General features: G+C 67.6%; 1 protein-coding gene across 2 annotated transcripts in view; it reads right to left on the reverse strand.

Annotated features, from left to right (window-relative positions):
* Positions 1–11,662: 11,662 nt before the first annotated feature.
* SEMA3F (semaphorin 3F) overlaps positions 11,663–23,537 on the reverse strand; it is a 58,138-nt gene continuing 46,263 nt past the window's right edge. For both annotated transcript variants that reach the window (XM_075939551.1, XM_075939550.1), the window contains 10 exons: positions 23,322–23,436; positions 22,506–22,575; positions 21,580–21,724; positions 20,829–21,051; positions 18,031–18,119; positions 17,645–17,686; positions 17,198–17,355; positions 16,180–16,247; positions 14,345–14,478; positions 11,663–14,185 (listed from right to left, as the gene is read on the reverse strand). In XM_075939551.1, coding sequence (XP_075795666.1) covers positions 13,721–14,185; positions 14,345–14,478; positions 16,180–16,247; positions 17,198–17,355; positions 17,645–17,686; positions 18,031–18,119; positions 20,829–21,051; positions 21,580–21,724; positions 22,506–22,575; positions 23,322–23,436 — 1,509 coding nt within the window. In that variant the 3' untranslated portion in view covers positions 11,663–13,720. The remainder of the gene's footprint in view (positions 14,186–14,344; positions 14,479–16,179; positions 16,248–17,197; positions 17,356–17,644; positions 17,687–18,030; positions 18,120–20,828; positions 21,052–21,579; positions 21,725–22,505; positions 22,576–23,321; positions 23,437–23,537) is intronic.

Here is a 23,537-nt window from a genome sequence, read left to right on the forward strand (position 1 = left end):
GTGTGGGAGGTGTTGGTCTGCGTGCGGGGTGTGGGGTGTGCAGGGTGTGGGATGTTGGTTTGTGTGCGGGGTGTTGGTTTATGTGCAGGTTGTTGGTTTGGGTGTGGGGTGTTGGTTTGTGTGCAGGGTGTGGGGTGTTGGTTTGGGTGTGGGGTGTGCAGGGTGTGGGGTGTTGGTTTGGGTGTGGGGTGTGAGGTGTGTGGGGTGTTGGTTTGTGTGCAGGGTGTGGGGTATTGGTTAATGTGTGGGGTGTTGATTTGTGTGCAGGGTGTTGGTTTGTGTGTGGGGTGTTGGTTTGTGTGTGGGGTGTGCAGGGTGTGGGATGTTGGTTTGTGTGCAGGGTGTGGGGTGTTGGTTTATGTGTGGGGTGTTGATTGGTGTGCAAGGTGTGCATGGTGTGGGGTGTTGGTTTATGTGCAGGTTGTTGGTTTGGGTGTGGGGTGTGCAGGGTGTGGGGTGTTGCTTTGTGTGCAGGGTGTGGGGTGTTGCTTTGTGTGGGGTGTTAATTTGTGTTGGTTTATGTGCAGGTTGTTGGTTTGGGTGTGGGGTGTGTGGGGTGTTGGTTTGGGTGCAGGGTGTGGGGTGTTGGTTTATGTGTGGGGTGTTGATTTGTGTGTGGGGTGTTGGCTTGTGTGTGGGGTGTGCAGGGTGTGGGGTTTTGGTTTGGGTGTGGGGTGTGCAGGGCGTGGGGTGTTGCTTTGTGTGCAGGGTGTGGGGTGTCCACGCCCCCTGGGACACCTGCAGTGGCTGCTGTTGGCAGCCAGGACTCAGGGCTTGATGGACCTGTGGTCTGACCCCGTGTGACGGCGCGTCGGGGTCCCCCTGATCCTGCAGCCCTGTGGCAGCCAGAACAGACCCCACCAGCCAGTAGAACAGGGGGGTTATTGCTCCTCCAGGGGACGGCCCAGCACAGACGTGAGGTGGTTACCGGCGTCAGGGCCAGGCAGCCTCCGAGCCCTTGCGATGCGGGGCCTTGGCCCTTCGACTCCCATGGCTCCTTCATGATTTCAGCCAGAAACCCCTCAGCAGGTAGGGCCGGTCCGGTCACTGTCATGGGGCCCTCAAGGCCCCCCGCTGGGCCGTGCTCACAGACAGGCCAATAGGGTACCCACAGCCCACAGCCCACAACCGGCCAGGTGTGGACACTACAGCACACCCCGTGCTCCGAGCGCAAGAGAGCTTCGAACCCTCTGCCTCTACGGCCTGGTTACAGAACCTCCCCCCAGAACCCCAGCACCCAGAGTCTGGGGAATGGCTGCTGCCTTCCAGTGCGCGTCCCCTAAATCCCGGGGGGCCACTTGGAATCCCCCCGGGGTTCCCTAAGCTCTTTTGCCCCCAAAGAGAAAAGAGCACGACAAGCGGCAGGCTCGGGGAGCCGACCCCGCAGGCCAAGGCCTGCCGCGACCCACAGACGGCCCCGCAGTACTCAAGGGTCGGTCCCGCGCCGGCAGGGACGTGCTGTTTATTACAACAGCAAAGCTGCACGCGCTAGCGCAGGCTGGGGCGCAGGATGGTACAGAGCAACTGAGGCAACTGGAGTAAAACAGAGAGCAGCCCTCTGGCACAAGGCTTAGCCGGTAAGGGGGGGTCACACAGAGCAGCCCTCTGGCACAAGGCTTAGCCGGTAAGGGGGGGTCACACAGAGCAGCCCTCTGGCACAAGGCTTAGCCGGAAAGGGGGAGCACACAGAGCAGCCCTCTGGCACAAGGCTTAGCCGGTAAGGGGGGGTCACACAGAGCAGCCCTCTGGCACAAGGCTTAGCCGGAAAGGGGGGGTCACACAGAGCAGCCCTCTGGCACAAGGCTTAGCCGGTAAGGGGGGGGTCACACAGAGCAGCCCTCTGGCACAAGGCTTAGCCGGTAAGGGGGGGTCACACAGAGCAGCCCTCTGGCACAAGGCTTAGCCGGTAAGGGGGGGGTCACACAGAGCAGCCCTCTGGCACAAGGCTTAGCCGGAAAGGGGGGGTCACACAGAGCAGCCCTCTGGCACAAGGCTTAGCCGGAAAGGGGGGGGTCACACAGAGCAGCCCTCTGGCACAAGGCTTAGCCGGTAAGGGGGGGTCACAGAGAGCAGCCCTCTGGCACAAGGCTTAGCCGGAAAGGGGGGGTCACACAGAGCAGCCCTCTGGCACAAGGCTTAGCCGGAAAGGGGGGGTCACACAGAGCAGCCCTCTGGCACAAGGCTTAGCCGGAAAGGGGGGGTCACACAGAGCAGCCCTCTGGCACAAGGCTTAGCCGGTAAGGGGGGGGTCACACAGAGCAGCCCTCTGGCACAAGGCTTAGCCGGTAAGGGGGGGTCACACAGAGCAGCCCTCTGGCACAAAGCTTAGCCGGAAAGGGGGGGTCACACAGAGCAGCCCTCTGGCACCAGGTTTAGCCGGTAAGGGGGGGTCACACAGAGCAGCCCTCTGGCACCAGGTTTAGCCGGTAAGGGGGGGTCACACAGAGCAGCCCTCTGGCACAAGGCTTAGCCGGGAAGGGGGGGGTCACACAGAGCAGCCCTCTGGCACAAGGCTTAGCCGGGAAGGGGGGGTCACACAGAGCAGCCCTCTGGCACAAGGCTTAGCCGGGAAGGGGGGTCACACAGAGCAGCCCTCTGGCACAAGGCTTAGCCGGTAAGGGGGGGTCACACAGAGCAGCCCTCTGGCACAAAGCTTAGCCGGTAAGGGGGGGTCACACAGAGCAGCCCTCTGGCACAAAGCTTAGCCGGTAAGGGGGGGGTCACACAGAGCAGCCCTCTGGCACAAAGCTTAGCCGGTAAGGGGGGGTCACACAGAGCAGCCCTCTGGCACAAGGCTTAGCCGGAAAGGGGGGGTCACACAGAGCAGCCCTCTGGCACAAAGCTTAGCCGGTGAGGGGGGGTCACACAGAGCAGCCCTCTGGCACAAGGCTTAGCCGGGAAGGGGGGGTCACACAGAGCAGCCCTCTGGCACAAGGCTTAGCCGGAAAGGGGGGGTCACACAGAGCAGCCCTCTGGCACAAGGCTTAGCCGGAAAGGGGGGGTCACACAGAGCAGCCCTCTGGCACAAGGCTTAGCCGGTAAGGGGGGGGTCACACAGAGCAGCCCTCTGGCACAAGGCTTAGCCGGAAAGGGGGGGTCACACAGAGCAGCCCTCTGGCACAAGGCTTAGCCGGTAAGGGGGGGTCACACAGAGCAGCCCTCTGGCACAAGGCTTAGCCGGGAAGGGGGGGTCACACAGAGCAGCCCTCTGGCACAAGGCTTAGCCGGTAAGGGGGGGGGGGCACACAGAGCAGCCCTCTGGCACAAGGCTTAGCCGGGAAGGGGGGGTCACACAGAGCAGCCCTCTGGCACAAGGCTTAGCCGGTAAGGGGGGGGTCACACAGAGCAGCCCTCTGGCACAAGGCTTAGCCGGGAAGGGGGGGTCACACAGAGCAGCCCTCTGGCACAAGGCTTAGCCGGAAAGGGGGGGTCACACAGAGCAGCCCTCTGGCACAAGGCTTAGCCGGTAAGGGGGGGTCACACAGAGCAGCCCTCTGGCACAAGGCTTAGCCGGAAAGGGGGGGTCACACAGAGCAGCCCTCTGGCACAAGGCTTAGCCGGTAAGGGGGGGTCACACAGAGCAGCCCTCTGGCACAAGGCTTAGCCGGGAAGGGGGGGGGTCACACACAGCAGCCCTCTGGCACAAGGCTTAGCCGGTAAGGGGGGGGGTCACACAGAGCAGCCCTCTGGCACAAGGCTTAGCCGGAAAGGGGGGGTCACACAGAGCAGCCCTCTGGCACAAGGCTTAGCCGGAAAGGGGGGGTCACACAGAGCAGCCCTCTGGCACAAGGCTTAGCCGGTAAGGGGGGGTCACACAGAGCAGCCCTCTGGCACAAGGCTTAGCCGGTAAGGGGGGGTCACACAGAGCAGCCCTCTGGCACAAGGCTTAGCCGGTAAGGGGGGGTCACACAGAGCAGCCCTCTGGCACAAGGCTTAGCCGGAAAGGGGGGGTCACACAGAGCAGCCCTCTGGCACAAGGTTTAGCCGGTAAGGGGGGGGTCACACAGAGCAGCCCTCTGGCACAAGGCTTAGCCGGAAAGGGGGGGTCACACAGAGCAGCCCTCTGGCACAAGGCTTAGCCGGTAAGGGGGGGTCACACAGAGCAGCCCTCTGGCACAAGGCTTAGCCGGTAAGGGGGGGGGGCACACACAGCAGCCCTCTGGCACAAGGCTTAGCCGGTAAGGGGGGGGTCACACAGAGCAGCCCTCTGGCACAAGGCTTAGCCGGTAAGGGGGGGGGGCACACAGAGCAGCCCTCTGGCACAAGGCTTAGCCGGTAAGGGGGGGGTCACACAGAGCAGCCCTCTGGCACAAGGCTTAGCCGGAAAGGGGGGGGTCACACAGAGCCTTTCAAAGCAAACCTTTCAAACAAAATAGAGGTGTCCTGCCTGCCAGGCTGTCTCAGCGCCTGGCGCCCAAAGGAAGCAGGCAGGGGACCTGTAGCCCATCCCATTTCAACCCTCTATCCCCCCGGCCAACACCTTCGCTAGATACCTGGATTAACCCCTTAGTCACCAGGTGCCGGGCAGCCCTTCCCCGTGCCTGACACCCCGTGCGGCCATTCTGGCGGGTGGGGTTGCCCCGAGCGGGTCCCGTGCTGCTAGGTGAGCGGCCAGCGCTTGGACAGCCGGAGGTGCTTGTCGGGTGCCGTCTCACGAACCTCCCGGGGGCGAGGGCTGCCACCCAGGCTGGACGGTGAGGGCTAAGTGTTTGAGCTGAAACGGGAAAACCCCCAGCCAAGCCCGCCCTAGGGTGCCATGCCCCAGGGCACTGCGCGTGACCAGCGCCCCAGTCCCACTGCGCTCCTCTCGCCGCGCCGGGTCCTGCCTGGCACGCAGCCAGAGCGATGAGCCACCACAGGGGGCGGAGGGAGGTTTGTCGGATGCCCCTACCCCTTGGGTTGAGCCGGGGTGGCCGGGGTGGGAGCCAGGCACCTGGCCGGGAGAGCCAGTACTGGGTGACGTGCTGAGCTGCTGCCGCAATCCCTGTGGGCGTGCGGGAGCTCAGGGCAGGGTGCGGCAGTGCGCGGCCGGCCAGCTGGCAGGCGGAGGAGGAGGGGCTGCGCCGGTGGCTGAGGCCTGCGAGATGTCCCTGCTCTGGCCCTGGGGACGGGACATGCTGCGTGACGTGCGCGAGGATGAGGCTGCGGCCCGAGGTGCCAGGGAAGGGGGACCTGGATGTCAATCCCAGCGCGCCGTAGGGCGCAGATCTCCAGCACGGGCGGCCACCCCGAGCCAGGGTGCGCGTCCCTGTTCACGGGCGTCGAGAGGCTCCATAACCTGCCCAACTCAGGCCACTGCCGTTTCCCGGGGCCCCAGGAACGGGGCTTCCTATGGGACGATTCCAGGAGCCTGCCCGTGTTAATGCAGGGCCCGGGGACCCAGCAGCACTGGGCTGCCTGGGGGGTGGGGGGAGAGAGTTTGGCTGCAGCTCCAGCTGGGGCCTGGCCAGGCTGGCGTAATGGCTCGGGCTCCCCATGCCAGGCTCAGCTGAGAGCAGGTGCCAGGCGGGGACTGAGACTGCAGCTCCCTGGCAGCCAAGGGCCCTGGGAGGCTGGGCGTTCCACACCAGCGTGGGTGCCCAGGGACTCCCTGCCGCCAGGCCGGGCTACTGCCCAGGGCGCTGGCTCTCTAAGGCTGGTGCCCCTGGCCTGTCGCAGGGGCTCATGTGGCACCGCGCCACCCCCAGAAAGCTGCGGGAAGTGCCCAGCCAGCCCTTTGCTTTGCACCTGCCCCTTGCCGGGGGCATCCCAGGGGCAGCAGGTGTCCCCGTGAGGTGCTCAGGTCTCCCCGGGCAGTGCCGTGTTCAGCCACGTGGGGGAGCAGAGTCCCCACAAATTCCTCGGCGGGCACAGCCAGCACCCAGCGGGCCATGGCGGCAGAGCCAGGCTAACCAGAGCCATGGGCCTGGCGCTCCGATGGGCCACGGCCTCCAGCCACCTGCCTGCCACGGCCTCCAGCCATCAGCCATGCCTGGGGAAGGCCAAAATCCTGAGTTATGGCATCCGTCCCGCACAGACGCCACCCGAGCGCAAGGGGACGCGCTGAGGAACGACCCCCAGTTGTCATTGCGGGGTACTGGTTGCGGGTCTCTGCTTCGAGACCCTCTAGGGATGCGCCTGTGAGACAACCCAGCTGGGCAGGCGCTAACGTAGCCCTCGAACTCTTCCTCTCGCACAGAGCAACACTGGGGACCAGCAACCACGTTACCTGCCCTATGGGCGGAGCAGTGAAGCAGCCTTTGAGCTGATTGGCGTATTATGCTCATTTTGTCTTGCTGCTTGGGTGCTCCCGCCCACTGGCACCCGCTATAATCGAGTGTAGTCCGTTGTCTGGCCACGCGCCACTCCGCCAGCGCGGTGCGTAATACACCCCCGTGCCAGGATCGCCGCCGTGTGGCACTGCCGTTCCTTCGCCCGGCTCGTGGGCAGCCCCAAGCCATGGCAAACCCCCGTTGGGCCAGGCCCACCCCCAGGGCCGGTAAGATGCAGCTGGGGGCTCTGCCCGGGCGCCAGGGCTGGCCCCCCCAGGCTCCTGGTGAGGGGTGCACCAGCTCCAGGCCCAGGCAGAACTGGGCTGTGCCTGGGGGGGCTGCGCAGGCTTTTGGTTCCCTGCTCTCACGACTGGGCAGACCCCCAGCCTGTGCAGGGCCAGCCCCCTCTGTGCTGGGGGCCTGGCGCATGGGGGGCAGGGCCTGGGCCAGGCCCCCGTGGAGCCAGCCTGGGGACAGAGGGGCTTGTGCACCTGGGGGCTCATGGGGCAGAGCTGCCAGCGCTGCCCTGGCCCCTTCGGGGAGCCGAGCCCTGGCTGCCAGCCGGCCCAGGGAACCCGGCCAGCAGGGCCCCCCGGGTGGCAGGGAATGCTAATGAGCCAGCAAGATCCCCTAGCTGACGAACCCGCTGCCTCCTGGCCAGCTGTTCGCTCCGAGGCCCCTGCCCACAGCAGCCCAGCCAACTCCTCCCCAGCTGGCCCCTGGCGGGGAATTTCCTGCCGGCCCCGCCATGGGTGTAACGAATTGCCAGGGCTCAGCTGTTGCCCGGCGTGTGGGGGGTCGCTGGCAGGGCTGCGGGAGGGGGGTCGGGCCAGTGCCCAGATGGAAACGAGCGCGCGGGTGGCACTTGGCGGTAGCTAGACACTCCCCCACCTGTGTTCCCGGGGGGAGGGGCAGGGCTTCCCCCTCGCTACCTGGCTGCCAGCTCCCCCCGATCCCGGGGCGGAGAAGTGGGGCTGCCCTGGACCCCACAGAGCTGGAATATGGGGGGGGGCAGCCCTGGCTTGGTCTCAGGGTGAGCGGGAAGTGACATTGCTGTGACATGCCTGGGGCTCCCTGGCCCCGAGGACTCCCCCCGCCCAGCACGGGGGAACCAGTCAGTTGGGCCCACCCCATGCTGCTCCCCAGGGCTGTTACCCACCTCTGCCGCCCAGGAGTGCAGGAGCAACCGGGGGGGGGGTCAGAGTCACCGGGGTGAGGCACAGGCAGGCCGGACGCAAGCCAGCCATGCCAGCCCCAGGCCAGGGCTGGGCTCCTGGCTCAGTCTCCTCATGTAGGGGCCACAGGATCCAGGTGCCAGCCCTGCCTGGCGCCCCCCCTCCCCCAGCAGCCGCTGTGGGCACGCTCAGGTACTGCTCAAGAGGCAATGAAACCTCTGCCAGCAGGGGGTGCTGTGCGGAGGGGGTAGGGCACTGGTGGGAGGAGGGAGTGCCTAGCTCCTCCAGCCCCAGCCTCTGCCAGCAGGGGGCACTATGGGGAGGGGAAGGAGCACTGGCGGTGGGGGGGGGAACAGGGCACTGGCTGGGGGAGGTTGGATGCTGGCTGGGGGGGGCAGGGCGCTTGCTATGGGGGGCTGGGGGCTGGCTGAGGGGGCAGGGCGCTGGCTGGGGGAGGTTGGGTGCTGGCTGGGGGGCAGGGCGCTGGCTGAGGGGGGCAGGGCGCTGGCTGGGGGAGGTTGGGTGCTGGCTGGGGGGGCAGGGCGCTGGCTGAGGGAGGCTGGGTGCTGGCTGAGGGGGCAGGGCGCTGGCTGGGACAGGTTGGGTGCTGGCTGGAGGGGCAGGGCGCTGGCTGGGGGAGGTTGGGTGCTGGCTGAGGGGGCTGAGTGCTGGCTGAGGGGGCAGGGCGCTGGCTGAGGGAGGCTGGGTGCTGGCTGAGGGGGCAGGGCGCTGGCTGGGACAGGTTGGGTGCTGGCTGGGGGGGCAGGGCGCTGGCTGAGGGAGGCTGGGTGCTGGCTGAGGGGGCAGGGCGCTGGCTGGGACAGGTTGGGTGCTGGCTGGAGGGGCAGGGCGCTGGCTGGGGGAGGTTGGGTGCTGGCTGAGGGGGCTGGGTGCTGGCTGAGGGGGCAGGGCGCTGGCTGGGACAGGTTGGGTGCTGGCTGGAGGGGCAGGGCGCTGGCTGGGGGAGGTTGGGTGCTGGCTGAGGGGGCTGAGTGCTGGCTGAGGGGGCAGGGCGCTGGCTGGGGGGGCTGGGTGCTGGCTGTGGGGGGCAGGGCGCTGGCTGGGGGAGGTTGGGTGCTGGCTGGGGGGGCAGGGCGCTGGCTGAGGGGGGCTGGGTGCTGGCTGAGGGGGCAGGGTGCTGGCTGGGGGGCTGGGTGCTCGCTGTGGGGGGCAGAGCGCTGGCTGGGGGGCAGGGCGCTGGCTGGGGGGGCTGGGTGCTCGCTGTGGGGGGCAGAGCGCTGGCTGGGGGGGCAGGGCGCTGGCTGGGGGGGCTGGGTGCTCGCTGTGGGGGGCAGGGCGCTGGCTGGGGGGGCAGGGCGCTGCATCCCTGCCAGCCTTTGTGGCTCCGTCCTGGCTTGTCCCCATCAAGCTGGGCAACCCCCATCTCCACGTCCAGGGAACAAGCACACTCAGCGGCTCCATTCACAGCCAGGCCCTGTGGGGGCTCCATGACCCCCCCCGCTACCCCGCTGTGATGTAGTGGGGGGGGCGGTCCTCTCGCTGGGCGCTGTGCTTGGGCTGTGGGTGGCCTCTGTCTGTGAACCCTGCCCGGGGTGGGGGTCGCCCTGACGTGGAGCCCACGGCCCAGGGGTTCTCACCGGAGAGGGAAGGAATTGGAACAAGGGGGCGGTTTGGGGAACAGTCGGTTCGGCTGGGAAACACGGAGAGAACCGACTAAATTACAGGGAAACCCAGCGTGCCCCCCCCCCCCCCCGCCTTCAGCCAGCGCTGCTGCCCCTCCCCGTAGCGCCCCCTGCTGGGAGTCCCCCGCCCCCCCCCCCCGTCAGCGCTACCACCACTACCCCGCAGCGCCCCCTGCTGGGAGTCCCCCCCCCCCCCGCCGTCAGCGCTACCACCACTACCCGCAGCGCCCCCTGCTGGGAGTCCCCCCCCCCCCGTCAGCGCTACCACCACTACCCGCAGCGCCCCCTGCTGGGAGTCCCCCCCCCCCCCCCCCCCCGTCAGCGCTACCACCACTACCCGCAGCGCCCCCTGCTGGGAGTCCCCCCCCCCCCCCCCCCGTCAGCGCTACCACCACTACCCGCAGCAGCGCCCCCTGCTGGGAGTCCCCCCCCCCCCCCCGTCAGCGCTACCACCACTACCCGCAGCGCCCCCTGCTGGGAGTCCCCCGCCCCCCCCCCCGTCAGCGCTACCACCACTACCCGCAGCGCCCCCTGCTGGGAGCCCCCCCCCCCGTCAGCGCTACCACCACTACCCGCAGCGCCCCCTGCTGGGAGTCCCCCCCCCCCCGTCAGCGCTACCACCACTACCCGCAGCGCCCCCTGCTGGGAGTCCCCCCCCCCCCCGTCAGCGCTACCACCACTACCCGCAGCGCCCCCTGCTGGGAGTCCCCCCCCTTCAGCACTATAACCAGCCCCACAGCGCCCCCTGCTGGGAATCCCCGCCCCCCCTCCCCGTCAGCACTACCAACCAGCCCCACAGCGCCCCCTGCTGGGAATCCCTGCCCCCCCTCCCCGTCAGCACTACCAACCAGCCCCACAGCGCCCCCTGCTGGGAATCCCTGCCCCCCCTCCCCGTCAGCACTACCAACCAGCCCCCCACAGCGCCCCATGCTGGAGTCCCCCCCCCCCCCCGTCAGCGCTACCACCACTACCCGCAGCGCCCCCTGCTGGGAATCCCCCCTTCAGCACTACCAACCAGCCCCACAGCGCCCCATGCTGGAATCCCCCCCCTTCAGCATTATCAACCAGCCCCACAGCGCCCCCTGCTGGGAATCCCTGCCCCCCCTCACCGTCAGAACTACCAACCAGCCCCATAGCGCCCCATGCTGGGAATCCCCCCCCCCCCCGTCAGCGCTACCACCCCTACCCGCAGCGCCCCCTGTTGGGAATCCCCGCCGTCAGCGCTACCACCCCTCCCCACAGCGCCCCCTGCTGGAGTCTTCCCCCCCCCCCCCGTCAGCGCTACCACCCTACCCTCAGCGCCCCCTGCTGGTAATTCCCGCCCCCCCCCCCCCCGTCAGCGCTACCACCCCTCCCCACAGTGCCCCTGCTGGGCGTTCCCCCCTCCTTCAGTGCTACTGTTCCTCCTCGCTTGAGACCCCCCCCCAGACAGCGCATCCTCTCCCCCCTGCTGGGAGTTCAGTCTCCATCAGCACTACCACCCTGCCCCACAGCGCCCCCTGCTGGGAGTTCCCGTCCCGTCAACGCTGCCGCCCTTCCCCACAGCCTCCTGCTGGGAGTCCCCCCCCCCCAGTCAGTGCTACTGTTCCTCCCCCCAGCGCCCCTGCTGAGACCCCCACAGACAGCGCCCCCTGCTGGTTTCACCTCCTCCAGTCAGTGCTACCCTTCCCCCCCCCCCAGCTTCTTTTGCAGCTGTTTTCCCCCAGGGACTCTTCGGCTGCGAAAAGCCCCCCTGCGTGAGGCTGGCTCAGCCCTTCGCCTCGGGAGCAGGGCCGAGCTACAAGCCCCCCGGGGCTCCCCACTACTGACTGGTGGCACTTGCGCTCTTGGGGTGTCACCGCCTGAGGCGGCCCCTCGCCAGCATGTGCCCCCCCCAGGGTCATCCACAGACATGCTGGCCAGCTGCACAACTGGGCTGTGGCGTCTGATGCCCACAGCTGCCCTCTACTGAATGGCACGGGCCTCAGGGGTTGCCCCATGGCGCAGTGGGGGGCTGTCTGCTCTGTGACCCGGGTCCCCCTGCGCTGCGATGGGAGATTCTCACCGACTCTCCCAAATGTGGATTAACCCAGACACCCAGGCTCAGCCTCCCAGGGAGAGAGAAAGGGAGGGGGGCGGAGACCAGCACCTGGCTGGGGGGCAGGGCTGGGAGGGGGGCAGTGGCTGTCTGGGAAGCATGGAGCCAAGAGGCTAAACTGGGGCCTAGGGGCGATGGGCCCCCACCCTAGGGTCTGAGGCATCCTGGCCCGGCCCCTGTAGCCACATCCTGTCTGTGCTGGGCTGTATCCTGAAGGAACAATAAACCCCCCTCTGTTCTACGACTGGCAGAGTCTGTTCGTGCTGCTACGGGGGTGCAGGAACGGGGAACCCTGACTGCGTCGACACCCCCCAAGAATCATTGCTGGGCATTGAACCCTGGACTGCCAGACTGTATTGTTCTGCTGTGAGCTGAAGGAGAAACTCCCTCCCCCCAGCAGCAGTAGTAGGCCCTTGCCCCTCGTGGGCGCAGCCTCAGCAGCGGGCGTTACCCATGCACACCTAGGGGGCTGCTGGACAGAAGGGGCCGGAGGCGGCCGAAGGAAGAGGCAGGGTCTCCAGAACCAAAGCCAGTGTTTATTAGCTCGTCCCCCTCCACGGGACGCTCCCATTACAGGCGCGGGGCCTCGGGCTCGGCCGCTGCCGCCGGGCTCCATTGACAAGTACTCACACCAGAGGGGGGCGCGGAGCCGGCCCGGCGCAGGGGCACGGCCTTGGTGCGGAGCTGGCAGCAGCCACATGCCATGCAGGTACAGGCCGGGGCTAACGCCGGGCGAGCAGCCCTGGGGGCCAACCAGTGCCCTGCCCCCCAGCCGTTGCTCTGCCCCACGGCGACCCCCACTGCGCCCCGGCTAGCCCGGAGCAAAGGGCCTGACTTCTGCTTTGGGCAACAACCTCTCTGGGGCGGGGCAGCCATCTCCATCACCCCCTGGGCAGCCAGGCCCGGACTCCGGAGCCAGGTGCAGCTCCAGGTACTGTCCCTCCTGCCTGGGGCTTGGCCCTGTGGCTTGAGCCCGCCGGTGAGCAGGGCGTGCCCAGGGCTTGCCACGCCCGCAGGGAGATGGGCACCTGGTGCTGGAGGGCTGGGACCATGGCAAAGCGGCACCAATTCCCACGGCTGGCAGGGAAGCTGTGCCGCTTCCCATCGCCCAGGGACCCGGCCCGAGCTAGCGGGGAGGGGGAAGGGCAACATGCCCACGGCTCTGCCACCCCTCTTTATCCCAGGCAGCACAGACCGGGGCAGGGGAGCCAGGGCAAAGCCCAGGCCCTATCCTGCCCCGGCGGGCAGGCGTTCTGAGCACAGGCCTTACACCCACTGGCAGCTGCAGCAGCCACTGCCTGAGCTCCCGGGCAGAGTGCGGGGCTGCCTGAGCTGCAGGCAGTGGGTGCTGGAACCCCCCGAGGTGCCGCATTTCCGCAGCGGATGGCCGGTTCAAAGCACGCTGGGGGTGCCGGGACAGCAGACGTGACCCTGGGCCGTGGGACTGAATTCAGCTGGTGCCAGCAGCCAGTCAGAGCCCTGCTTTACCCCTCTTCCTGCCCTCCCCAGACGCTGCCTCGCCCCGGCCGTCACCGCACGCAGCAGCCAGGACTCCACTACCTGGGGCATCACAAGGCAGTGCCAACCGCCGGCCCCAGCCTGGGCCCAGAGCCGCACAGCAGAGAGGCTGCGCCGCAGGCCCCGCAGCTGCAGGCCAATGGCCGACCCGCTGGTCTAAATAACCAGCAGAGATCAGATGGGGAAACTGAGGCAGGGAGAGGGGGCTACTCTGCCGGCTTCCTGACTCCCTGCTGTAGCCAGGCTGCCCCTTCTATACCTCTGAGGGAGGGCATCACATCCTCCACCAATCAGCTCAGGCGGAGCCTGTGACATCACTCCCAGACGCCCCCCCCCCCTTGCCGGGGTTGGGGGGACAAACCAGGCCTGTGGCCCTCTGCCCGCCCATGCCCCTAGGTGAGTTAGCCCAGAGATGCTCCGGCCCCGATGGGCGCCAGGCTCCTAGGGATGCCCTGCCTGCCCTGGGGTGCTCCGGAGCCGGACCCCTCTCACCCACCCAGCGCCAACGGGGGAAGGGTATTCAGGGACCAGGCTAAGCAGCTGCACCCCTAACATGGACACCCCGATGCCAAGGGTGCTGGCTCTGCAGGCTCCCCCTGGCCCCACATGTCCAGCTGGCCCCACGCCGGGGGCAAGAATAGGGCACCCCAGCTAAGACGCCCTCTCCCAGCAGCTAGAGACAGAAGCGCCCCCTACAGGCGCCAGCCCTGCCTTGGCATCGAGAGGGGCCAGCGCCGGGCGAGTCCCGGGAGAGAGGTTCTCCCCTACCCCACCCTTGTGCTCCACACCGGCCGTTGCTGGGGCAGAGCCATAGCCGCTAGCAGGAGAGACGGACAGGCTGCTGGCTATCTTACCCAGAGGGCCGTGGGGCAACGGGGTGGGACTGCGTCTCCCAGGGACTATGTACAACCTACAAATAAATACGGTCTTGAAGGGAGGGGGAGGTGTGTGTGTATATATATATATATATATATATTTATATATATATTTATAGATATTTTAATATTAAAAGGGGGGAAATATAGCACTGTTATTACAGAGTCCCTGGCGGCGGTTTCATGTGAGCTGGTCCACGTCTGGCTGGTGATTCCGGCGGTTTCGAGGCTTCTTCTGGTCCTGCAGCTCCTTGGCTTTGAGGCTGGCCAGCGCCTCCTTGTGGCTGGAGGCCGCGTGCCGCCAGTAGCCCTGGCAGTACTGGTTGATGAGTCCCATTTCGGGCTGGGTGAGGAGCTGCACCAGGTCCGGGTAGTGGGGGCCGGGGGCGCCCGGGAGGCCGGCCCGCAGGCCCAGCGCCGAGGCCGAGGTGGAGGCGTCGCCGTCGGCCCGCAGGGCGGGGGCCTCCGCCTGGAAGAGCACGCTCCGCACGGTCTCGCTGCTCAGCACGTGCAGCTGCACCTTGGCCACCGTGTGCTTGAAGTTGTTCTCGGTGGCGGTGCAGGAGTAGAGGCCGCCGTCGGAGAGCTGCAGGGAGCGGAGGAGCAGCCCCTGCTCCGTCCGCAGCACCCGGCCCTCCGTGCGCAGCTGGATGGGAGAGAGGCCAGCGCATTAGAAGGGGCCAGACACAGCTGGGCCCGGCAGGGGACCCCAGGGGACGGCCCCATGCACGCCTGCCCCCACCGCAGTGACAGCCTGCAGCCCCCTCCCTCTACGCCCGGCGGCGGCAGCTCCACACCCGCCTACCTCTTTCCGCCGGTCACTGCTGTCCTTCTGGAGCAGCCACTTGATGGTGGCCTGCGGGGAGCGGGGCTGGCACTCCAGGAAGGCCGTGCTGCCCTCCACCCCGTACTGCACGGCCTCCACCGCGTTCCTGTTGGCTGCAGGGGAAGAGGAGACAGGGGGTTGACTGATAAAATGCACCCAGCCCAGGAAATCCAGTGTCACCCTACCCAGCCTCCGACTCCAGCAGCCTGTCCTTGCTAAGGGGGCTTCAGTGCCTTCTGCTCCCTATCTACACCCAGCCCTGCCTGTATTCCGGTCAGCCAGCCAGCTACCCAGCCAGCCACCGAGCCAGCCAGCCACCCGCCCAGTATACCCATGTTCTCATGCTGCGAAGACCAAGACTTTAACAGGTCTCAAAAGAGAGTTGGATACATTCCTGGTGTCCCTGGCCTCTGTCAGCAGCTGGGACTGGGCGACAGGGGAGGGACCATGTGAGGATCCCCTGCTCTGTCCCCTCCCTCTGGGGCATTGGCCTTGGCGACAGGACACTGGGCGAGACGGATCTTTGGTCTGACCCCACCTGGCCGTTCTCATGTTTCTCCACTTTCACTCTAATCCATCCCTCCATCCAGCATCTCCGGCCTCACCCAGCCACCCAGCACATCCATCCATCCATCCACCCGGCAAATCCATCCATCTGTCCACCCAGCAAATCCATCCATCCACCCACCCATCAAATCCATCCCTCCATCCAGCATCTCCGGCCTCACCCAGCCTCCCAGCACATCCATCCAGTCACCCACCCACCCATCCATCCACCCAGCACATCCATCCAGCCACCCACCCGGCAAATCCATCCATCTGTCCACCCATCAAATCCATCCATCCATCCATCCACCCAGCAAATCCATCCATCCATCCATCAACCTGTCAAATCCATCCCTCCATCCATCATATCCGGCCTCATCCAGCCACCCAGCACATCCATCCATCTACCCAGAACATCCATTCAGCCATCCATCCATCCATCCACCTGTCAAATCTATCCATCCGTCCACCCATCAAATCCATCCATCCATCAACCTGTCAAATCCATCCCTCCATCCAGCATATCTGGCCTCATCCAGCCACCCAGCACATCCATCCATCCATCCATCTACCCGGCAAATCCATCCATCCATCCATCCGTCCATCCATCCACCCAGCAAATCCATCCAGCCATCTACCCAGCAAATCCATCCATCCATCAACCTGTCAAATCCATCCATCCATCCATCCATCCGTCCGTCCACCCACCCACCCACCCATCCACCCATCAAATCCATCCATCCACTCATTTATCCACCCGTCAAATCCATCCATCCATCCACCCATCCATCCATCAAATCCATCCGTCCACCCATCCAACCGTCAAATCCATCCATCCATCCATCCGCCCACCCACCCATCCATCCATCCACCTGTCAAATCCATCCATCCATCCACTCATCTATCCACCCATCAAATCCATCCATCCATCCGTCCGTCCACCCATCCATGCATCAAATCCATCCATCCAACCGTCAAATCCATCCATCCATCCATCCACCCACCCACCCATCTGTCCGTCCGTCCATCCACCCACCCACCCAATCCATCCACCCATCCATCAACCCATCAAATCCATCCATGCACCCGTCAAATCCATCCACCCACCCCCCTGTCAAATCCACCCATCCATCCTGCAGATCCATCCACCCATGCATCCAACTCTGCAGCTCCTGGATTGCCCTGGGGATCTAACCTAGCTGTTCCTCACACCACTTTCTCCCGAGTGCTGGGTGTGCGGGGGCAGGGGGCCGGGTGGCCCCACTCACCGTTGGAGTTGTAGCCCCGGCACTGGCGGATGGGGTTGCCATGCCGGACGTCCTGCCGCCTGCTCCGTCTGTGGGGAGGGAGAAGGCGCAGATGGAAAGTTTCCCCCAGGCTCAGGGGGCCCCTGGGGCAGTCCCATGGGGGAAGAGCAGCTGAGTCATCCCCACATGGGTGCCTGTGATGGACCGGTGGCAGAGCTGAGCCTCAGCTCATCAGAGGCCCTGGGTCTCCTGCCCGCCTGCGCAGGCTGCCCGCGGGAGTATGGGAACAGGTCCTGAGAGACGCTTATTGGAGCCCTTCCCTCTAGCCCCGGTGCCTGGCCTGTGCCCGGTGTAACCGCCACGGTGCCCGACCCGGCCTGTGCCCGGTGTAACCGCCACGGTGCCCGACCCGGCCTGTGCCCGGTGTAACCGCCACGGTGCCCGACCCGGCCTGTGCCCGGTGTAACCGCCACGGTGCCCGACCCGGCCTGTTCCTGGTGTAACCGCCACGGTGCCCGACCCGGCCTGTGCCTGGTGTAACCGCCACGGTGCCCGACCCGGCCTGTGCCTGGTGTAACCGCCACGGTGCCCGACCCGGCCTGTGCCTGGTGTAACCGCCACGGTGCCCGACCCGGCCTGTTCCTGGTGTAACCGCCACGGTGCCCGACCCGGCCTGAGCCTGGTGTAACCGCCACGGTGCCCGACCCGGCCTGTGCCTGGTGTAATCGCCACGGTGCCCGACCCGGCCTGTGCCTGGTGTAACCGCCACGGTGCCCGACCCGGCCTGTTCCTGGTGTAACCGCCACGGTGCCCGACCCGGCCTGTGCCTGGTGTAACCGCCACGGTGCCCGACCCGGCCTGTGCCTGGTGTAACCGCCACGGTGCCCGACCCGGCCTGTGCCTGGTGTAACCGCCCCAGCGCCTGCCCAGCCTGTGCCCGGTGTAACCGGCCCGGCTCTGGCTTGTGCAGTGCCCGGTGTAACTGGCCCGGCTCTGGCTTGTGCAGTGCCTGGTGTAACCGCCCCGGCGCCCGGCCTACCTCTTGGAGGACGCGGAGTAGCGGGAGCAGGCTTTGCCATCCCAGGCGCAGTAGGGGTCCCTGGCGAGGCAGCAGTCGGCGCAGGCCTCCCCATACACGTGGCAGCGGTGCAGGGCCAGCTGGGTCACGCCCACGGCCGAGGCCACGTACAGCTGTTGCTGTGGGGGCGCAGAGACAGGGTGAGACTCCCCCGGGCAGACCCTGCCGTGGCCCAGGAGGGGCTGGGAATGAGGCGGGGCCGCCAGCCGCCCCCGGCCTGCGACAAGAAGGGGAAGGGCCTGAAACTGCCCCTCCCTGCAGGTGCCCCTTCCCGGGCCGCGCTGAGCGAGGGAAGACAGGAGCCCCTGGGGACACCGCGACCCACACGAGCTCTCCCTCCCTCTGAGCACTGCAGCTGGGCTGGCAGCTGCCCCCAGGAGCCCTGCCCCACCCCTGCAGCCGGCTCACCCGCTTGGAGGAGATGGTCATGGTCTTGACGGGCACTGGCACCTGGAACGAGAGAGGGGAGCCCGGCGGTTGGCACCAGGCTGACACGAATCCACCGGCACCAAACCCCCAGGGCAGCCGCCCCCTCCCCCGGGAGCCCCCGAGCCCAGGAACGGGCTGCTGGCACGAGAGCTACAGGAGCGCTCCCTCCGCACGCAGCAGTAGCAGGGCTCTTCCCCTTCTGTGCAGCCACGGCCCTGTGACGCCCGCAAGGGCTGGGTCAGCGCCCGGTGCCCATGGAGAGGCTGCGAACCAGCCGAGTGGCCCGTGGCGCCCTGCCCTGCGGCAGCGGGTGGAAGGGAGGTTCCCAGGACGGGGGGCAGAGCACGCGCAGGGCTGGGCCGTACCTTGAACACTTCCACTTCCTCCAGCATCAGCTCCTCAGTCTCCAGGTCGTCCTTGGGGAGGACAATGACCTTCTGCACCGTGCCGCGATCTGCAAGGCACAGCCGGCGCTCAGTGCCACGTGGGGGGGCCGTGGGCAGGGTACACGGCATGGCGGGTGATCAGTGCCACGCAGGGCGGCCCACGGGCAGGGCACACGGCATGGCGGGTGATCAGTGCCACGCGGGGCGGCCCACGGGCAGGGCACACGGCATGGCGGGTGATCAGTGCCATGCAGGGCGGCCCACGGGCAGGGCACACGGCATGGTGGGTGATCAGTGCCACGTGGGGCGGCTCATGGGCAGGGTACACAGCATGGCAGGTGATCAGTGCCACATGGGGCAGCTCATGGGCAGGGTACACGGCATGGCGGGTGATCAGTGCCACACGGGGCGGCCCACGGGCAGGGTACAGGGCATGGCGGGTGATCAGTGCCACGCAGGGCGGCCCACGGGCAGGGCACACGGCATGGCGGGTGATCAGTGCCACGCGGGGCAGCTCACGGGCAGGGTACACGGCATGGCGGGTGATCAGTGCCACGTGGGGCGGCCCACGGGCAGGGCACACGGCATGGCGGGTGATCAGTGCCACGCGGGGTGGCCCACAGGCAGGGTACATGGCATGGCGGGCACTGAGAGAGGCCAACCTGCCACGGTGGCTTCATAAACACGCCCAGGCCGGGTCAGGACCAGGCTATTGGCCAACACAGGGCTCCCGAACCCTGGACCTCCCAGCAGCACCTTCCCCGAGGCATCCAACGGGCAGAGCAGCACCTCAGTGCCCCGGGCAGAACTGCACAGCCTGCTGGCTGGGGATCTCTGGGGCAGAGCCTGTGTGGGGAGTCGTTGGGGGGGGGGCTGGCTGGGGATCTCTGGGGCGGAGCCTGTGTGGGGAGTCGTTGGGGGGGGGGATGGCTGGGGATCTCTGGGGTGGAGCCTGTGTGGGGAGTCGTGGGGGGGGGATGGCTGGGGATCTCTGGGGCGGAGCCTGTGTCGGGTGACGGGGGGGGGCTGGCTGGGGATCTCCAGGGCGGAGCCTGTGCGGGGTATCGGGGGGGGGGCTTGCTGGGGAACTCCGGGGCGGAGCCTGTGTGGGGTGTCGGGGGGGGCTTGCTGGGGATCTCTGGGGCAGAGCCTGTGTGGAGAGTCGTGGGGGGGAGCTGGCTGGGGATCTCCGGGGCGGAGCCTGTGTGGGGAGTCGTGGGGGGGGGGCTGGCTGGGGATCTCTGGGGCAGAGCCTGTGTCGGGTGACGGGGGGGCTGGCTGGGGATCTCCAGGGCAGAGCCTGTGTGGGGTGTCGCGGGGGGGCTGGCTGGGGATCTCTGGGGCGGAGCCTGTGTCGGGTGTCGCGTGGGGGCTGGCTGGGGATCTCTGGGGCGGAGCCTGTGTCGGGTGACGGGGGGGGGCTGGCTGGGGATCTCTGGGGCGGAGCCTGTGTCGGGTGACGGGGGGGGGCTGGCTGGGGATCTCTGGGGTGGAGCCTGTGTGGGGTGTCGCGGGGGGGCTGTCTGGGGATCTCCGGGGCAGAGCCTGTGTGGGGTGTCGCGTGGGGGCTGGCTGGGGATCTCTGGGGCGGAGCCTGTGTCGGGTGACGGGGGGGCTGGCTGGGGATCTCTGGGGCGGAGCCTGTGTCGGGTGACGGGGGGGCTGGCTGGGGATCTCTGGGGCGGAGCCTGTGTCGGGTGACGGGGGGGCTGGCTGGGGATCTCCAGGGTGGAGCCTGTGTGGGATGTCGGGGGAGGCCCTACAGGCAGCACCCGCAGGAACACACGAAGCTGCCAGCGTCTGCTCTGGCTTGGGTGCCAGCCCCAGAGACGGGCCCCACACGTGGGGCGCGGCAGCAGGTGCCGCTCTCACTAACGTGCGTACAGGGCACTGGCTGGCCCCCGCCCGCGGCTGCCCAGAACTTCCCGCCCCCGGCCTGCCGAGCAGCTGAGCAGAACACGGCCGCACGGTGCAGGGGGAGGCTGGTCTGGGACACCGGCCCCGGGATCGGGGGGAGCTGGCAGCCAGGCGGCGAGGGGGAAGCCCTGCCCCTCCCCCCGGGGACACAGGTGGGGGAGTGTCTAGCTACCGCCAAGTGCCACCCGCGCGCTCGTTTCCGTCTGGGCACTGGCCCGACCCCCCTCCCGCAGCCCTGCCAGCGACCCCCCACACGCCGGGCAACAGCTGAGCCCTGGCAATTCGTTACACCCATGGCGGGGCCGGCAGGAAATTCCCCGCGGGGGGCCAGCTGGGGAGGAGTTGGCTGGGCTGCTGTGGGCAGGGGCCTCGGAGCGAACAGCTGGCCAGGAGGCAGCGGGTTCATCAGCTAGGGGATCTTGCTGGCTCGTTAGCATTCCCTGCCACCCGGGGGGCCCTGCTGGCCGGGTTCCCTGGGCCGGCTGGCAGCCGGGGCTCGGCTCCCCGAAGGGGCCAGGGCAGCGCTGGCAGCTCTGCCCCATGAGCCCCCAGATGCACAAGCCCCTCTGTCCCCAGGCTGGCTCCACGGGGGCCTGGCCCAGGCCCTGCCCCCCATGCGCCAGGCCCCCAGCACAGAGGGGGCTGGCCCTGCACAGGCTGGGGGTCTGCCCAGGGCGTCAGCCTGGCCCGATTCCCCCACGGCGGCGAGGAAACGACAGCAGGTGTGACGGGCAGAGCGTGGCCGCACAGCCGGGCACCAAGCAGGGCTCAGCTCCCTGCCACGCCTAGTGCCGGGCAGCGTGCCCCCCCGCCCGGCCCGTGGGTGCCATTGAGTGTCTCCAGCGCACGTCTGCGGGTACCTGTGCCCAGGAAAAGCACCTCATAGCGCCCGTCGGCTGCGTCCACCTGGTCCACGGCCACGGTGGTGAACTTGTAGTGCACGTTGCTGCGCACCACCAGCGGCTGGCGGTGCACGGGGGCCACGGCGTGGTACATCAGCGGGTGCGTGCGCATGAAGTTGATCACTTCGTCCGGGTAATCCTTGGTCGACTTCATGGAGGGGGTGAAGGTGCCACCTGGGCACTGAGGTACAGAGCGGGCCGGTGAGGGGATGGCTCCACCTAACGACATGCCCCACGCAGGCCCCCACCCACAGGGTGCCCAGCCACGTGCCCGCCTCTCCCTGACGGACAGCGGCACAGCCCTCCTGCGCCCAGCATCCTGACCCCCAGTGGCCACCTCACATGTGGCCCTTCGGGGGAGCCTCTGACTGCCCTGACCCCCACCACGCTGCCCCTGGGGATCTGGGGGAGCCGCCGCCTGGCAGCCGTGGCTGGGTGCCCGAGGTGCAGGGACTGGCAGAGCCCTGGCACCAGGCCAGCGCGGGGCCGGTCCTGGGCTGAGCGCCCCACACACGGAGGCCCTGGTCTGTTTGCCCTTCCCTCAGCCCCCTGCCCAGCCCCCCAACTCTGGCTAGGTGCCTCTCTGCTCAGATGCTCCCTGGGAGCCGTCTCAGGCCTGGCCAGGGCCGGGGGTCGCTCTAGGGGGTAGGGGCAGCGTCCCTGCCCAGAGGGCCCCGTGGCGGCCTGGCGGGGGTCCTGGCACACTCACCGTGCCTGGGCGGGGGTAGGGCATCTTGCCCGAGTACGGCACCCACTGGTAGTTGGGCCCCTCCTTGTGGGCGAAGGGCCCGTTGAAGACCATGCGGATGTCGGCCATGGAGTACACGCACACGGCAGAGCCCCTGAACACCGACCTGGGGAGGGAATCCCGTTATCCGGAGGGCACCGCTGCCAGCCTGGGGCCCTTGGCTGGAGAGGCTCTGGCACTGCCATGTGGGCAACAGCTCCACCCCGCGGCTTCCCCGGGACCCTGGATTCCCTGCAGAGGCAGAGCCAGGAGGCTCTAGGCCTGGTCTCTCCTGCCTTGCCTGCCCCACATCTCTCTGCCTGCACCAGGCCTGCCCCACATCCCTCTGCCCCACATCTCTCTGCCTGCACCGGGCCTGCCCCACATCCCTCTGCCCCACATCTCTCTGCCCGCACCGGGCCTGTCCCGCATCCCTCTGCCTGCACCAGGCCTGCCCCACATCCCTCTGCCCCACATCTCTCTGCCCACACCGGGCCTGTCCCGCATCCCTCTGCCTGCACCAGGCCTGCCCCACATCCCTCTGCCCCACATCCCTCTGTCTGCACCGGGCCTGCCCCACATCCCTCTGCCTGCACCAGATCCCTCTGCCCCACATCTCTCTGCCTGCACCGCGCCTGCCCCACATCCCTCTGGCTGCACCAGATCCCTCTGCCCCACATCTGTCTACCCGCACCGGGCCTGCCCCACATCCCTCTGCCTGCACCAGATCCCTCTGCCCCACATCCCTCTGCTCGCACTGGGCTGGGCCTGACCAGAGTGCCTTGTGCACCCCAAGTTTGATGCCCCCCATTCTAGCCCCCAGCAACCCCTGCATGTCATCCCCAGGCCCTGTGACAGACCCCCCACGGCCCAGCACGGCTGGGCCCCACAGAGCCCTCCGGGCTCACCCCGAGGCAGCGAACACGGCGTAGATGATGGGGTTCTTCACGTCCTGTGTCTGCTGGATGAACACGTCCTCTGGGGGCAAAATCAAGTGTCAGCGGCCAGGGAGGCGTCACAAACAGGGGCACGGGGCAGACAGAGGAAGGCCGGGGGGTGGGGCAGAGGGGGGTGGGGCATTAGCTGTGGGGGTCCCAGCAGGGGGTGCAGTGAGGGGGGGAGGAATGCTGTGAGGGGGGTCCCAGCAGGGAGTGCAGTGGGGGGGGTACGAGCGCTGTATGTGGGGAGGTCCCAGCAGGGGACGCGGGGGGTGGGGCAAGAGTGCTGGGGGGTCCCATGTGACGTATTGGGGACGGTATGAATTCTGTTTGCCTTGTGGGGGCGTGATTCTACTGCCCTGCACTGTTCTGTAATGACTCTGTGGGTGCGTGCCTCAGTTTCCCTGGCACGGCACACTGCCTGGAGGAGGCGGGGCAGGCTGGGCCCGGCTCACGGGGAGGAGTGTGCAGCAGGTAACACCCCGGGCTGGGGAAAGGGAGCAGAGGGGGGCGGGGACGAGGGCCTGGGGATGGGTTGGGAGGGGAGAGGAGGCTCAGAGCAGGAAGGGGGGGCCCAGGGGGCCCGACTGTCCCAGACTGCGCCTGGCTTCCAGGCTGGGCTGTGTCCCTGCAAACCAACAACCCTGCTGCTCCACCCGCCAGCTGGGAGTCAGGTCTGGGGCAGGGCCGGGGACTCCCCCACCCCAGTGACACCTCCCTATCCCCATGGCCACCCCCTCGATAGCCACGCCCCCCCCCCCGTGCCCGCGCCAGGGCGGTGCTTACGGAGCTCGTCGAAGTGCGTGTCGATCCCGTCGGGTCCTGGCACGGAGCAGAGGAGCCGGGCTTTCAGGAACGTGCTCCACTTATTGACCAGGCAGCAGTGGCCCCCGTCGTCGTTCTAAACCGGGGGGGAACCAGCCTCAGGCATCTGGACGGTGCTTGTCCTGCTAGTTTGGGCTTCCCAGCAGGGGGCGCTGTGGGGAGGGGCAAGGCGCTGCC

The sequence above is a fragment of the Pelodiscus sinensis genome, chromosome 11 (assembly GCF_049634645.1).
Source record: "Pelodiscus sinensis isolate JC-2024 chromosome 11, ASM4963464v1, whole genome shotgun sequence".
NCBI classification, from domain to species: Eukaryota; Metazoa; Chordata; order Testudines; family Trionychidae; genus Pelodiscus; species Pelodiscus sinensis.